This window comes from Trachemys scripta, chromosome 8 (genome assembly GCF_013100865.1).
Source record: "Trachemys scripta elegans isolate TJP31775 chromosome 8, CAS_Tse_1.0, whole genome shotgun sequence".
Taxonomy (NCBI): Eukaryota; Metazoa; Chordata; order Testudines; family Emydidae; genus Trachemys; species Trachemys scripta.
Genome location: NC_048305.1, coordinates 43,010,715 through 43,027,426, shown reverse-complemented (window position 1 = coordinate 43,027,426; position 16,712 = coordinate 43,010,715). Strand labels below are relative to the sequence as shown.

Genomic DNA, 16,712 nt, shown 5'->3' with positions numbered 1-16,712 from the left:
ACACTTATAACAATAGAATACCAATTGAAATGTATTCAGTATTTTGGATGTTTTTCTACATTTTCGATATTGATTTCAATTACAACACAGAATACAAAGTGCACAGTGCTCACTTTATATTATTATTTTTTATTACAAATATATGCGCATTAAAAATGATAAAAGAAATCCTATTTTTCAATTCACCTCATACAAGTACTGAAATGCAATCTCTTTATCGTGAAAGTGTAACTGACAAATGCAGATTTTTTTTTGGTTACATAACTGCACTCAAAAACAAAACAGTGTAAAACTTTGTCGCCTACAAGTCCACTGAGTCCTACGTCTTATTCTGCCAATCACTAAGACAAACAAGGTTGTTTACATTGATGGGATATACTGTTGCCTGCTTCTTATTTACAATGTCATCTGAAAGTGAGAACAGACGTTAGCATGGCACTTTTGTAGCTGGCGTTGCAAGGTATTTACATGCCAGATATGCTAACCATTCGTATGCCCCTCATGCTTTGGCCACCATTCCAGAGGACATGCTTCCATGCTGATTATGCTCGTTAAAAAAATAATGCGTCAATTAAATTTGTGACTGTACTCCTTAGGGGAGAATTGTATGTCTCCTGCTGTGTTTTACCCGCACTCTGCATATATTTCTTTGATAGCAGTCTCTGATGATGACCCAGCACATTTGTTTTAAGAACACTTTCACAGCAGATTTGACAAAACGCAAAAAAGGTACCGATGTGAGATTTCTAAAAATAGCTACCACACTCGACTCAAGGTTTAAGAATCTGAAGTGCGGTCCGAAATCTGGGGGGGACAAGGTGTGGAACATGCTTTTAGAAGTCTTAAAAGAGCAACACGCTGATGTGGAAACTACAGAACCCAAACCACCAAAAAAAAAAAAAAAAAAATCAATCTTCTGCTGGTGGCATCTGACTCAGATGATGAAAATGAACATGCGTCAGTCTGCACTGCTTTGGAGCATTATCCAGTAGAACTCATCATCAGCATGGAAGCATGTCCTTTGGAATGGTGGTTGAAGCATGAAGGGACATATGAATCTTTAGCGCATCTGGCATGTAAATATCTTGCAATGCCAGCTATAACAGTGACATGTGAATGCCTGTTTTCGCTTTCAGGTGATATTGTAAAAAAGAAGCAGGCAGCATTATCTCCTGAAAATTGTAACCAAACTTGTTTGTCTGAGTGGCTGACCAAGAAGTAGGACTGAGTGGACTTGTAGGCTCTAAAGTTTTACAGTTTTATTTTTGAATGCAGGTTTTTTGTACATAATTTTACATTTGTAAATTCAACTTTCAAGATAGAGATTGTACTACAGTACTTTGGTGGCACCTTAAAGACTAACAAACTGAATAGGGACTGGGAGTGGCTGGCTCACTACAAAAGCAGCTTTGCCTCTCCTGGAATTGACACCTCCTTATCAATTACTGGGAGTGAACTACATCCTCCCTGATTGTATTGGCCCTGTCAACCTTGGTTCTCCACTTGTGAGGTAACTCCCTTCTCTTCATGTGTCAGTATAATAATGCCTGCATCTGTAATTTTCATTCCATGCATCTGAAGAAGTGGGTTTTTTACCCACTAAAGCTTATGCCCAAATAAATCTGTTAGTCTTTAAGGTGCCACCGGACTCCTTGTTGTTTTTGTGGATACAGACTAACACGGCTACCCCAATACACTACAGTACTTGTATCCCCGCACTCTCAAGCAATATTTTTATACTTCTCCCTAGTCATCTGTCCAAGTTTTCACTTCTTGTAAGCTTTCTTTTTGTGTTCAAGCTCACCAAAGATTTCTCTGTAAAGCCAAGCTGGTCGCCTGCCATATTTGCTATTCTTTCTGCACATAAGGATGGTTGGTTCCTGCACCCTCAATAAGGATTCTTTAAAATACAGCCAGTTCTCCTGGACTCCTTTCCCCCTCATATTAGTCTCCCAGGGGATCCTGCCCATCAGTTCCCTGAGGGAGTCAAAGTTTGCTTTTCTGAAGTCCAGGGTCCGTATTCTGCTGCTCTCCTTTCTTCCTTTTGTCAGGATCCTAAACTCGACCATCTCATGGTCAGTGCTACCCAGGTTGCTGCCCACTTCTACTTCCCCTACCAATTCTTCCCTGTTTGTGAGCAGCAGGTGAAGAGCAGCATGGCCCCTAGTTAGTTCCTCCAGCACTTGCACCAGGAAGTTGTCCCCAACACTCTCCAAAAATTTCCTGGATTGTCTGTGCATTGCTGTATTGCTCTCCCAGCAGATGTCAAGGTGATTGAAGTCTACCATGAGAACCAGGGCCTGGGATCTGGGAACTTCTGTTAATTGTCCGAAGAAAGCCTCGTCTACCTCATACTCCTGGTCTGGTGGGCTATAGCACTTCACTCTTGCCTGTTACTTTATGTAGAAGGTGCTATTCTGCTGCTACTACTACGGACGAGCTGCAGGACAAGTCCTTGGGCCTGGTCTACATTTAAATAGCTACAGCACTCAAGGGTGTGAAAAATCCTCCCACCCCCAAGTGCTGTAGCTATGCCAATCTAACTCCCAGTGTAGAGTCAGCTAGGTTGACAGAAGAATGCTTCCATTGACCTAACTACCAGTGCTTTGGGAGGTGGGGTTCATACAGCAGCAGACAAACCACTTCCATTGCTGTAGGCTGCATCTACGCTATGGAGTTATGCTGGCATAGCTATGACAGTGTAGCTATGTTATTACAGTCCCTGTAGCATAGACATGGCCTAAGATAGCCAATGTGCACTGAATTCAAGACTGATACTTGCATGGGTAAGATTTAAGACAAAACAGGTTAACTGTTTTAGGCCAGAGTTTGAAATAATCACTACTCACTTTGAGTGCAGTAATTATATTAATAATCCTTAAATATATATAAAAAAAATCTCACTCTCGTCCTGACATTTGAACTTAGAGGTCATAAAGAGAACACCCCTTCCTCAGATCTCTGGAGGCCATGTTCAGAGCTTCTGGAGCACTGAGCTGTGACCATCTTACATTCCATGGATTGTGTTTGGTTTCAATAACAGCAGTGCAGTATAGCTTACAGTAGGCAGTTTCCTCTCTCTTGGGTGTTTGCTAATTTAGAAATACATTAAAACATGTATTTATTAGGAAGCTGAGCAGATTCTGTTCAATAATAGTACTGTTTTTTTAAATATGTGGAGTAACTGTGTCTGAGATCACCACAGTAAGTTCTTAAAATTAAATATTGGAGAAACACATGGCAAGCAAATGATTTCCAGTTGGTGCTATAAAGTTAATGAACTTTTACCATGTATTTTTTCCTTTAGGAAACTGTATTAGATACCCTTGATGAAGATGCAAATACATTCAAGTCAGAAGATGTTTGTAAAGAGAAAATCACTTTGCCAAATGCTAACTTGTGTTGCCACAGTGTTAGCAATATTATTGGAGAAATTGACAAATTGACCAAAGATCTAGTGACTCTATGTGATGGACTGCATGAGCTGGTAAATTGCAAGAAGTCAGCATGGTATGAAAAGGTAAGGATTGTATTTATTTCTTGACTTAAGGAAAATACCTCACAAGATGACTACTACTGTGTATGAACCATGCACTGATTCTCACCCCAGAACTCCTATGACTCTTACTATGATTATTTATTACTTGTTTCAGATAATGCCCACAGAGTGTTAGGTGCTTTTCAAACAAAAAATAAGGTACAATCCCGACCCCATGAGGTTATGTTCAGAAACCAGGCAGATGTGGTGATCCCTACGCCAGTGACAATACATTCTGAAACCAGACAGATGTGCTTGCATTGTGAGGGGAGTAGTAAGAGGATAGTGACTATGGAGGAGAGGGAGGCAGGAGAGGATGGGATCACTGGGCCAAATGGAGGGGAAGAAGAGGACAGCAGATGGGAAACCATAGTGTTTGTGATGGTGGCAAAGGAGGAGAGGTTAATCAAAGAGAAAAGTTCGGGGAGATCATGGCAGGTGTCAAGGCTGAATCTCCACTCTGTCACTTCCAGTGCAGAAGGTTGGGGCCTTCTTAAACTCCCAAGGTTACAGCTTTTCTCTGACCTTGGCTTGGTAAACGCTGCCACCACCCACATGCAAAAAAACCCCTTGGACCCAGGAAGGAGCACTTGGGAATTCCTCCCTATGGGGTACCTTCAAGGCCTTCCCCCCCCCCTCCCGAGGGGAAAGAGCTGAGAAAGAAAACAAAGGAAATTAGCTGTTGCCACTAGCTAATCAAACAGCATATGCACAAACCTCTTAAGACACCAAAAATCCAATCCTGTTCTTAAAAAAGGTAAATTTTATTAAAAACAAAAAGGAAGAAACTACATCTGGAACTTAGGCTTTTGCTAGATTTTAAAAGAGCAATTCCAAAAATTAAGCACCCAAAATAGCTTTCTTGGGGGTTAGCTTAAAGGTTACAAGCAAACAAAAGCATCTGGGGTTAGCATAAAAGAGTCCACAAGCCTTAAAAAGAAACAGAAATAAACCCAATCACATCTTCTAAACATTCCCTGCCTTCCAATGATTCCTTCTAGGTCTGGAAGATAATTTTTCATACCTGGTTCAAACCTTACACAGCATTCCTGCGTATAGCATTATTGCTCCATGTCCTTGTAGCCCAGAGAGAACAACAGACAAAGGGAAAGTTTCTTTCCCAATTTTAAAAAGTTCTACCCTTCCCATTGCCTCTTTTGGTCAGGTGCCCGCTTCCTTTTCTTTTACCTGTGGGCTTGTTAACTCTTTACAGGTAAAGCAAATAGAGGACAGCTACTAAAAGGAATTTTATAGCTAACTGGCTGGCTGGGAGTTCATAAAAGGGAGCTACTCCCACTTCATTTATCACAGCAGGTCTTGTCAGTTTTCACTGAGAGGGAGTTTCCTGGAGATGGCTGAGGAAGTTGAGAAGGAGGCGGGTTTCAGAAAGGAGTGGAAGGTTGCAAAGAGGTAACAGGAATTGAGTGGTAGTCAGTGAGAGAGGAATAGTGTTGCTTGCCAAGGAAGACAGTAGAACTGAAGGAGAAGAGAACACAGTTGAAGTGGAAGAAGTCTTTGTGGCCAGCGGAATTTCTCCAGGAGCATTCAGTGGCACAGGAGCAGAAGGACATTGGGGTGAGCCAAGGTTGTGGGGTTAGTGAGATGGACTTGGTGGTGGGACAGGCAAAGGAATCAGGTTTAGTGGAAGGATTGGACTTCTGACTGCTGAGGAGAGGGATGAGAGAACTGGGGATGGGTGGGAGTGTGGAAGAGAAGTCCTAGAAGTTGATGGATTGGAGCTCATGACAAGGCTAGGTGGAGGTAGGTGAATCAGGGGACGTGTGTGTTAAGGATCTGGTGGTGGTTGTAGGGGGGAACTTGGGTATTCAGAAATGGCGAGGGGAGCAGGTGTAATGAAGATAAGGATGGATAAATGGCCCTTTTGACAAGTGGGGTTGATCCAGGGTTGAAGGTCAAATGAGGGAGTGAGAGTGAGGAAGACAGGATGTTGAGGTGTCAGGCAGGAAGCTGAAGTCATAAGGATGACCCTCTTGAGAGGAAGAGACAGCAATCAAAATCCAAGAAGAAATTGTTTGGAAAAACTGCAGTGTGAAAGACAATAGGGCATGGGGAGAATAGAGGCTAAGGGAGTGTTGCTCAAGGGAGTGAGGTAGAAGTGGCTGATATATGGATAACAAGTACATGGACCATTTGGGATGATGGGTGTGAGAGGCGAGGTCACCACAGGAGAGAGCAGCTGTGGAGAGAGTGTCATGTGGGATCAAGAAGCAGGGGAGATGGTTGTAGTTTTGCATGGAGTAGACCTAGCTCTTTCTCTTTGTTTGGCTGCTTTGTATGGGCTGACCCACAGTTTCTGTGATTGCAATGGCCAACCAATAGCATTCTTCTGTTGAATGGGAAAACCTACATTAAAGCAATAGGAGATCTGAGATTTTGAACACTCAAAAAATAAAATTCCAGTGTATGGCTCCCAGAGCAAAGTAAATTCTGACTTCTGTGTATATTACCATAAATGCTATTAAATACTGCCTTCATATTAAATCATATTAATGCCTTAATAACTTTGCGTGTTTAAAATCTCATCTCTCCTATTGCTTTTATGTAACTTTTGGGGTTTCATTTCCTTGCTTTTATAAAAGAAAAAAGTAAGGAATCATTAATTGTACATTGAAATAAATGTCCTGAATTTGTTTACTTGATTGATGTGCTGGTCATACATTGCAGTATATCTGAGATTCAGTGAATGTAATGGAAGGTATAACCATTGAAACAAAGGCAGTGCAGCGGGATGTGGTGTTAAAAAGATGGTTTATCAGAAGTGCCTCCCCTTCCACATCCTACAAAGAACCATTCTGTAATACTAAATAACAGCACCTTTTGGGAAGAAGAAGGTCAGATGATTCTCCATCAGTCTTTCTTATAGCAATCCTCCCAGCTGTCAGGGGAGGAGGGATAGCTCAGTGGTTTGAGCATTGGCCTGCTAAATCCAGGGTTGTGAGTGCAATCCTTGAGGGGGCCACTTAGGGATCTGGGGAAAAATCAGTACTTGGTCCTGCTAGTGAAAGCATGGGGCTGGACTCAATGACCCTTCGGGGTCCCTTTAGTTCTATGAGATAGGTATCTCTCTCTCTCTCTCTCTATATATATATATATATATATGCAAGATGGAACAGAATAAAGTCGAGAATCCTTATGCAAAATACTGTCTCCCCTCAGTCTGTCTTATTCCTGCAAGCATGCTGAATGCAGAGCCTTCTCTAGCCCCCACTCAAACAATCTTCTACCTCTTCCCCAGAAGAAATGAGATTCTTGTGAAAAAAGACTACAAAATGAAGAATTTGATGTGTCAGAAAAGAGATGATGTACAGTAGCCAGTGGAGTCAGTGGATACTGACTGATCTGTCTTGTATATGGGCCGGTCCTGTGTTAGAGAGGCCAGAAATAATCTTGGATCTCTTAAGAAGACTCCCATGGGTGGGTGTCACACCTTTATTACAGCCTTGTGCCCACTTGCTTAGATTGGATCGTATAACAAAAATGTGTGCATCCACAAGTATGCTATTTGAACCACTGTATCTCAGTCACGTGAAAATCAGTTTTCATCCAACCACTAAAGGCACATCTCCAACTTTCATAGCTTATTTCCTTTGTAAACTTCAAGTTCTTCTTCGAGTGATTGTTCACGTCCATTACACATTAGGTGTACGCGCGCCGCGTGCACGGACGTCGGAAACTTTTTCCCTTAGCGGCTCCCGTCGGGCCTGCAGGGCCCCCTCCTTCCCGCCAGAGCGGCGCCCCGCTCCAGGGTATATATATCCCTGCCGACCCGACCCCTCCAGTTCCTTCTTACCGTCCGTGGCGGCGTTGGAGCAACTCTGTCTCTCGTCTGAGAGTGTCCCTTAGTAATAGTCATTAGTGTTATCTAGCAGTTATCAGTTAGTTTGTAGTAGTGTTGAGCCAGTAGTTAAGAGCTCATTAGGGTATTTAAAGTTCCTGCTGTGGTTGTTTGTTCAACCCCGGCACCGGCCCTGGGCGGCGGGGCATGCCGCACGCCCAAGGCTTCAAGGTTTGTGCCACGTGCCGCAGGCCTATGCCATTGAGCGACCCCCACGCCTCGTGTCTCCGTTGCCTGGGGGAGGCTCACCAGAAAGAGTGCTGCAAGATCTGCAAGGCCTTTAAGCCCAGAACTAAGAAAGAAAGAGACTTTCGCCTTAAGCAGCTGCTCATGGAGACGGCATTACAGCCCTCCACTTCGGCGGCACCGTCTGCCTCCGTGCGGAGCGCCCCGGCATCGGTGCGGGAACCGGCGCCGGCGGGTCACCCGAAGCCCACGGCACCGACCCAACGGGGACATATACGACGCCGGTCGTCTTCGCCGGCAAAAGCAAAGGGCCAACCTAAGGCCCGAGGACGCTCCCCGCACAAGAGGGCGGCACCGGTGAAGACCTCGAGTGCCCCTAAGGCCGGTACGGCCCTGGCACAGACCCTGGTAGTGGCTCCGGCGCCGAAAGGCCCGTCGAGCCCCGGGATGGGCGCGTCGAGTGAGGATGAAGGGCTGGAGGAGCTCTTGGAACAGCCCTCCACTCCGGACACGTTTGAGGCAGCTAAGGACCTCATTGCATTGTCCGTCGAGGCCCCGGCACGCGCTGAGGATGCTCCGCCGAAGCTGCCGCACAGAGGCAAGCCGGCGATGGTGCGCCCATCACGGTCGCCGTCTCGGCACCGTTCCGGGAACCGGTCCTGGTCGAGCTCCGCCTCGGTGGACTCCCGGTTGCCCTCGGCGCAGGAAGCACCGCAGCAGTCGGGCTTCAACAAGCGGTCGGCACCGACTCAGCAACCCAGCACGAGTTGGCACCGCGAAGTGTCGGCGGTACGTTACCCGATGCCGACCAGCCGTAGCCGTTCCCGGTCCCGCGATCACCGGTACTGTTCCAGGTCCAGGTCAGCGAGACGCTATTCCAGGTCCTGGTCGCGGAGGCGCTACTCCCCAAACCCAGACTGGCACCATCCTACGGCTCCGCTGTGGCCTTCCAGGTCACCGTCCGTGGTCTCGGGGACTGACTCAGACCGGTACGGCGGGTATGCCCATAGGTCACAGGCCAGCAGGGACTACGGCCATTCCCAGTGGGGCCAACCGAACCAATGGCCATTCTGGACACCCTGGGCCTACCACCAGCAAGGGCCCCTATCGAGGGCCTCGAGATCTGGGCCATCGGGGTACCGATCCCGCTCCCCGCGGCACTGCCCGCCATCGTATAGGGAGGCAACGGTCTCTAGACCACCGGAGCGGGAAGGAGTGGACTCGGCACCGAGTACGGTGCCGTCCCAGTCCCACACTGCGGGTCAGGCCCCAGAGGAACAACTGGCTGATGCCGGGTTGCAGGACAATGAGGATGGGCAGAAGGCCCCGACCTCTTCCTCCTCACCAGACGAGGCAGTAGCGGGCAGACTGGTGTCCGGCCCTCCCCCGATTGACATCGGGCACACCAAGACCTGCTTCGCCGGGTAGCCCTCAATCTGGGCTTGCAAGCGGAGGAGACTGTAGAACAGGACAACCCCATGGTCGACATCCTGAGCCCGGAGGGCCCCTCCAGAGTCGCTCTCCCGATTATACGGACAGTCCAGTCCAACTATAAGACGGTGTGGCAAACGCCGGCCTCCAGTGCACCGACTGCAAGAGGCGTGGAGAGGAAATACTTTGCCCCATCTAGAGGGTTTGACTTCCTCTTTTTACACCCGTCCCCCTGTTCGCTGGTGGTCTCGGCGGTCAACGAGAAAGAGCGTCATGGCCAGCAAGCTCCTGCCCCCAAGGGCAAGGAAGCTAAGCGATTGGACTTGTTCGGGAGGAAAGTCTATTCATCTGGGGGCCTTCAACTGAGGATCGCCAATCAGCAGGCGATTCTAAACAGGCACAATTTTAACTCTTGGGCATCAGTTGCCAAGTTTAAGGACTCCCTCCCACCTGACGCGCATCAGGAGTTCACGGCCCTGGTGGATGAGGGAATGGCAGTGGCCAAGACCTCATTGCAGGCCTCCCTCGACTCAGCCGACGCTGCGGCTAGAACAATTGCGTCAGGGGTCGTGATGAGGCGTTCGGCGTGGTTGCAGGCTTCAGGTCTCCCGCCAGAGGTGCAGACCACACTGCAGGACCTCCCGTTTGAAGGTTCGGGCTTGTTTTCCGACCAAACGGACGCCAGGCTACATAGCCTTAAGGACTCGCGAGCAACCCTTAAGTCGTTGGGTATGCACATTCCGGTGACGCAGCGTAAGCCCTTTAAACCCCAGCCACCGCAAAGGCAATACCACCCTCGCCCCCGGCACGAGCCATACCGCCGTCGAGGCAGGGATAACAGGTGGAGATGTAACAATCAGGGCCAGAGTCACAGCCAGGGCAAGCCGCAACCAGGGAATAAACCAGGCTTTTGAAGCTACGCCCGAGGACAGCGTACCGCATTCTATACCGGATCCTCCTCTGATTTTCAAAGACCGCCTGTCCCATTTCTACCAGGCATGGTCGCGCATAACATCGGACCGCTGGGTCCTGCGCACAGTGAAGGCGGGCTATACCCTCCAGTTTTCCTCGCCCCCTCCCTGCCATCCCCCTTTCCCGTCCCTCTTCAGGGACCCCTCTCATGAGCAACTTCTCACGCAGGAGGTACAGACCCTTCTCGCTGCTGGAGCAGTAGAAGAGGTCCCACCAGACCTGAGGGGAAAAGGATTCTACTCCAGATACTTCCTGATCCCCAAGGCAAAAGGGGGCCTCCGTCCTATTTTGGACCTGCGCGATCTGAACAAGTTTCTGATCAAAACGCGCTTCCGTATGGTCTCCCTTGGGACTGTTATCCCATCCCTGGATCCGGGGGATTGGTACGCTGCCCTCGATATGAAAGATGCCTATTTTCACATCGCAATCAATCCGGCCCACAGGCGGTTCCTGCGCTTCGTTGTCAACCAGCGCCATTTCCAATTTACGGTCCTGCCCTTCGGCCTGGCATCAGCACCACGAGTGTTCACGAAATGCATGTCCGTGGTAGCAGCCTTCCTTCGAAAGAGAAGGATGCGTGTGTTCCCGTACCTGGACGATTGGCTTCTCGCGGGCAGGTCGGAGGCCGAGGTCCGATCTCACGTGACGCTGGCCTTGCAGACGTTCGACAAGCTCGGCCTCCGGGTCAATGTGCCCAAGTCCACGTTAGTCCCCACACAGAGATTGGACTTCATAGGTGCGACCCTGGACTCGGTGGCCGCGCAGGCAAGCCTACCAGAGGCACGGTTCCTGACAATTCAGAGGGCTGTAAGCTCAGTCCAAAAATTCCCCACGACAACGGCAAGGTGTTGCATGCAGCTCCTGGGGCATATGGCACCTTGCACACACGTGGTCAGACATGCTCGCCTAAGGCTCCGGCCTTTACAGTTGTGGTTCGCCCAAACGTACCGCCCCAACAGGGACCCGTTGGATCAAGTAGTAACGATCCCAAGCCAGGTGTTGGGCTCGCTCCGCTGGTGGCTCGATCAGCAACAGGTCTGCGAAGGGATCCCCTTCGCTGCCCCACAGCCCACTCTGACGTTGGTAACAGATGCATCGGACCTGGGTTGGGGAGCGCACCTGGGGGAACTACGGACCCAAGGGCTGTGGTCCAGAGAAGACAAGCAGCTTCACATCAATCTGAAAGATCTAAGAGCGGTTCGCCTCGCCTGTCAGACCTTCCACGCCACCATAGAAGGTCACAGCGTGGCAGTCCTGACGGACAACACTACCGCCATGTTCTATATAAACAAGCAGGGCGGGTCCCGGTCTTCTCCCCTCTGTCGCGAGGCACTCCAATTATGGGACTTCTGTATAGCCCATGCGATCCACCTCATCGCGACGTATCTTCGGGGGATCCAAAATGGCTTAGCGGACCGCCTCAGCCGATCCTACCGAACGCATGAATGGACGTTGAGGCGAGACGTCCTGCATTCAATCTTCCGGAGGTGGGGCTTTCCCCGGGTGGATCTATTCGCCACCAGGGACAACAGTCAATGCCCTCAGTTCTGCTCATTCCAGAACCTCAGCCGGGGATCATTAGCAGATGCCTTCACGATCCCGTGGGGAGGGAGCCTGAGATATGCCTTCCCTCCGTTCCCACTCATACAAGGTTCTCCTCAAGACCCGCAGGGACAGGGCGACGGTCATACTCATAGCCCCGGCCTGGCCACGCCAGCATTGGTTCACGTCCCTGCTGGAATTGTCCATAGCCGACCCGATGACCCTCCCCCTCCATCGCGACCTAGTCACACAAGACAAAGGTCGCCTACTCCACCCGAACCTGTCTTCGCTACATCTCACGGCATGGTATCTCTCTGGCTGAACAATGCAGAACACAGGTGCTCTCACCAAGTTCAACAAATCCTCCTTAATAGTAGGAAGCCCTCTACAAGAGCGACCTACCTGGCAAAATGGAAAAGGTTCTCCCACTGGTGTGAGCCTCAACGCATACAGCCTTTACAAGCCTCAGTTCCGTCGATCTTGGACTACCTACTGCACCTCAAGAATCAAGGGCTTGCGCCCGCCTCGATTAGAGTGCACTTAGCCGCCATTTCGACTTTCCATCCGGGAGAGTTGGGAGTGTCAGTGTTCTCCAACCCCACAGTGGCCCGATTCCTCAAGGGGCTGGAAAGGGTGTTTCCCTACTCGCGCCCGCCTGTCCCGGCGTGGAGTCTGAACCTAGTCCTAACAAGACTCATGAGTCCCCCCTTTGAGCCCCTAGCCACTTGCTCCCTCACACACCTCTCGTGGAAGGTGGCGTTTCTCGTGGCCATCACGTCGGCCAGAAGGGTATCGGAATTGAGGGCCCTCACTTCGGAACCACCCTATACAGTGTTCCATAAGGATAAGGTGCAACTGAGGCCGCACCCCAAATTCCTTCCAAAAGTGGTATCGCAGTTTCACATGGGGCAGGACATTTGCCTACCGGTGTTCTTTCCTAAACCCCATACGGACCCTCACCACCGCAGCCTACATACCCTGGATGTCCGAAGGGCGTTGGCATTCTACCTGGAACGGACCAGGTCGTTCCGCAGAACACCTCAGCTGTTCATTGCTATTGCGGAACGTATGAAAGGCTTGCCTATCTCGACACAGCGCTTGTCGGCATGGATTGTGCATTGTATACGCACCTGTTATGAGCTCGCCAATGTTCCGGCCCCAGAGATCCGGGCCCACTCGACTAGGGCCCAAGCATCCTCAACGGCCTTCTTGGCGCAGGTCCCTATCCAGGAGATCTGTAAGGCGGCCACCTGGTCGTCCGTTCATACGTTCACAGCCCACTACGCGATCCATCATCAGACCAGAGAGGACGCGATGGTCGGTCGGGCTGTGCTACAGTCAGTTGTACCTTGACTCCTACCCACCTCCAATGGTAAGCTTGGGAATCACCTAATGTGTAATGGACGTGAACAATCACTCGAAGAAAAACGGTTACTTACCTTCTGTAACTGTTGTTCTTCGAGATGTGTTGTTCACGTCCATTACACTTCCCACCCTCCTTCCCCTCTGTCGGAGTCTCCGTCAAGAAGGAACCGGAGGGGTCGGGTCGGCAGGGATATATATACCCTGGAGCGGGGCGCCGCTCTGGCGGGAAGGAGGGGGCCCTGCCGGCCCGACGGGAGCCGCTAAGGGAAAAAGTTTCCGACGTCCGTGCACGCGGCGCGCGTACACCTAATGTGTAATGGACGTGAACAACACATCTCGAAGAACAACAGTTACAGAAGGTAAGTAACCGTTCTTTCCTGTCACCTCCCATTGAACCTTTAGGTCTTTTTTTTTTTAAAGTTCCCAAGCTTTTTATTAATAAATGCAAAAGTATGTTTCCCCACTCTCTTCCTTCTTGAAAAGGATTAGAGATTTTTGCTGAAACTTTCAAAATAAAAAGAAAAATCTGAGAAGAAACTTCCCAAACTTCAGCCCCAAAGTAAAAAAAAATTAGCAAAGGAATAAGCATCTGAAAAAGGCCTTCTAGAACAAAAAATTATTGGCAGCTGACTGTAGGCATTTCTCAGTGAATAGTAATGTCACTGCTATGATGTGATGTCTGCTTTTCATCAGAAAACCAGCTCTTTGTTGGCTGATTATAATTGTGACATAGAAAGTAATTCAGCTACTCATATGGTTGATTTTTTAGTTAGTTTGCACACAGCAGGTCTTTTAGTTAAAATGATTTGTCCTAAATCCCTTTTTAAAATTAAAGATATCTCTTGGGTGAGAAGTTTTTGTCATCCTGCAGCTCTTTCTTTGAACATGTGGTTGGAATGACATTTTAATCAATCCAAACTCTGAAAGAATTTCTCTGTGCATAAATACCAACTGGCATACTTCTGCCACCTCGACTGATGTGACAGTTTTACTGATACCTGTGTGTGAGGGAGTAATGGGTTCAGAAACTTGAAGGAGGGGAGAGAGAAAACATACCCGTGTATCCAGAAATGTGATATGAATTCTCGGCTTTATTCTGTTCCATCTAGAATCAGACAAAAACTTTGTTCTTTGGAGACATTTTCAGGGTTTGCAAAGGATCAAAAACTTGCATGAAATGACTACGTTTTAAAAACGACTCTCAGCTCAGAAATAAATTAAACTGTAAAAGCAGAAATGTCCTTCTTCCAAAGGAGAAATTGTTGTTGTTTTTCTTTTCTGAGCATTTCATTTATTATTTACTCCCCAATTTGAGAGAGGATTTGGTTTCAAGCTGAGTTAAACATTCAGAAATGCATGTTGAAACATTGAAGGATATTTGGCTGTGGATGATAATTTCTTTAGTTTTATTCAGATAGACACTTACAGCCTGCTGAGTTTCTGTGAGGCGTGTGATGCTGCAACTTGGGAGTCTTCCGTGTTCCTCAGCAGTCCAAGTCAAGCCAGAATCCCTTGGGGTTATGGTTATAATTATGCTGTATTGCTACTAATGGGTCTCCTTTGAGGATGAGCTCGCATCGAGTAAATCTGCTCATGTGAAGTTGCATACACCCCTCCATATAACCCATTGTGGTTGCATGCTTGCCCAGTCATGGATCTAAATATTGAGGCTTATGAGTATACTAGAGATTATTGCTCCAGGCCCATGCCATAAGTTTTTTACCATGACTGTATGGAGCACTGGAACCTACTACTTTCTTTGTCTCCATTGTGATGCATATTCCCATTCTGTTCAGGTATCATCTAGGGCTACTGGTAGTTGTGCTTTTGTATTTTTCCTGTTTCTTCAGCTTGCTCATTAGGAATAGTATCTGCTGGGTCTCTCCTCTCTCGAGGTCTATCTCTCAATGTATATTTTCTTTTCTTTTGCCTCTTCTTTGTAATATTTTATGGAATGTAATGGCATGAGTCATGGCTCTAAGGTGCAAGTGGCAGCCCTAAGTTCCTCAACTGCTTCCAAAAGTCCAGTGAGTGAAACCTGTTGACGCTTGAGTGGTTGAGTTGGTGGTGGGCCTCCCTCTGCTATGGTTGATGGTGTTGCTTTCTGAGAGGTGTCTCATTACATAGCAGGGAGGAAGAATAGGGCCTTCTGGAATAGGGCCACTTGCAATAAACCAGTGTAAGCGCTGACTGGATCTCTTGAAGGTCAGCTCGTGTAGTGAGCCCCTGCATATCCCACAAGCCCAAGAGCTGTGCCTCATTTAATTTGTCTCAGAATGTGCTCCTTATTACGGATACACATGGACATTGCTTGGAACTGGACATCCCATGTAATTACCCCCTTCCTCCCGAGAACCGGATTGTTGCACATTGTGCTATGGAGTGTGCTCTAGGTAGGCCTCTCCATCTCTTGCCCTGGGGTCACCAAAGAAATGCTTGATTAGGTAGCCTATAATCAGGCATTCTTAAAAGATGCCCCAAATATGTCCATCTCTTCTTCTAAACTACTACTTGTATTGTTATAAGTAGTGGTGCCCATTCTGGAACCTCTTAATTACTTATTTTATCACTCCCTTTTACTTTGAATATTCTACACAGACACATGCAGCTGTGATGGAGGCAGAAGTCTTTAGTGCTGTCTGTTTCAGAAGTGAAATAGCAGAGAAGGCCAGCTGCCATGCCAAGGTCACTCCCAGGGCTGGGGAACAAACAAGAGAATACTGCCATCATACAAACCCAAGGAATATCCAACCCTCCTTGCCATACCTTCCTGTGAATTCCTAATCCTGTCGCTGAATACATTTACATCAGCTTCCCAGACTCACCTGCCCCTGCTGCCCCCGGGGCCAAAATTTTTTAAGGCCTGAGTTGGTGACATCACAACACTGCTGCATCATCTTCTCTGCTGAGGTCTGGGGCCCTCCTCATCACATTTGGCTCCAGGGAGCATCAGAAGCAGGTGAGTTTGGGAGAACTCATGTAAGTGCATCCAAGGACAGGATTAGGACTGTACAGGAAGGTGTGGTGGGAACTTGCCATTTTTGTTCTGAAACCAGTGATCTATGAAGTGACCTGGGATTGGAGAGGGGGCTGGCTGGACAGATCTTTTCAATATGTTTTGGAAAGTGATATTTCCAGGATCCTTGAGTGCAGAGCTGTGTCTTGTCCCACTGCTCTGAATGTGCTAGTGGAAACCATTTTAAAATCAGTTGCTGAAAATAATTTCAGCACATGGTCAGTTTCCCCATGTTGATGGTGCCCATCGAGTGCAAAATATTTTTTTCCCATTAAAGCACCGTTCATTCCCCATGATGACCCCATTTCTAGCTAATCTAATCTATGTATATCACTGACTGAGTGCCACTCTGTCTTCTGCTAATGTGCAGTGTTATTGCTGCATTATTAAAAGGTAAAGCCTGTCTCCAACACACAGAACTCTTTACAACCCCCTTCCCTCCATGGGATTGCTGGGGAGAGGCTGGACCTGTACAGGATAACTGGGACAAGAGAGGCTGTTCCTGTTGAGAGGTTCAGTCACACAAGCACCATCTCTGTAATCTTTATTTTTCACCTCTTTCAAAAAAAGGTGGCAGCAATGGTGGTGGTGTATCTTTCTCTTTTGGGTGCACAGGGTTGAATAAGGATAGAACGTTTGATTAGCAATTGTAACACAGGATAGCTGGGCCACCGGGGCAGTGGGAGATGGGATTAAGGTGCCGTTTTTTGTTTTGTTGTGTTTGTTTTAATGTAGCTAATAAGATGTGCATCTTTGACATGTTTTGGCCTTGTGGTTAAACCACTGGACTAGGACTCTGGAGATCT

At 48.1% G+C, this 16,712-nt stretch overlaps 1 protein-coding gene across 3 annotated transcripts in view; it reads left to right on the top strand.

Annotated features, from left to right (window-relative positions):
- The window catches only part of TEDC1 (tubulin epsilon and delta complex 1), a 181,694-nt gene that overhangs the window by 125,327 nt on the left and 39,655 nt on the right, over nucleotides 1-16,712 (top strand). For 2 of the 3 annotated variants that reach the window (XM_034779119.1, XM_034779118.1), the window contains one exon: nucleotides 3,308-3,520. The exons of the other annotated variant lie outside the window; for it this stretch is intronic. In XM_034779119.1, the coding sequence (XP_034635010.1) occupies nucleotides 3,308-3,520 (213 nt within the window). The remainder of the gene's footprint in view (nucleotides 1-3,307; nucleotides 3,521-16,712) is intronic. 3 annotated transcript variants of the gene reach the window in all.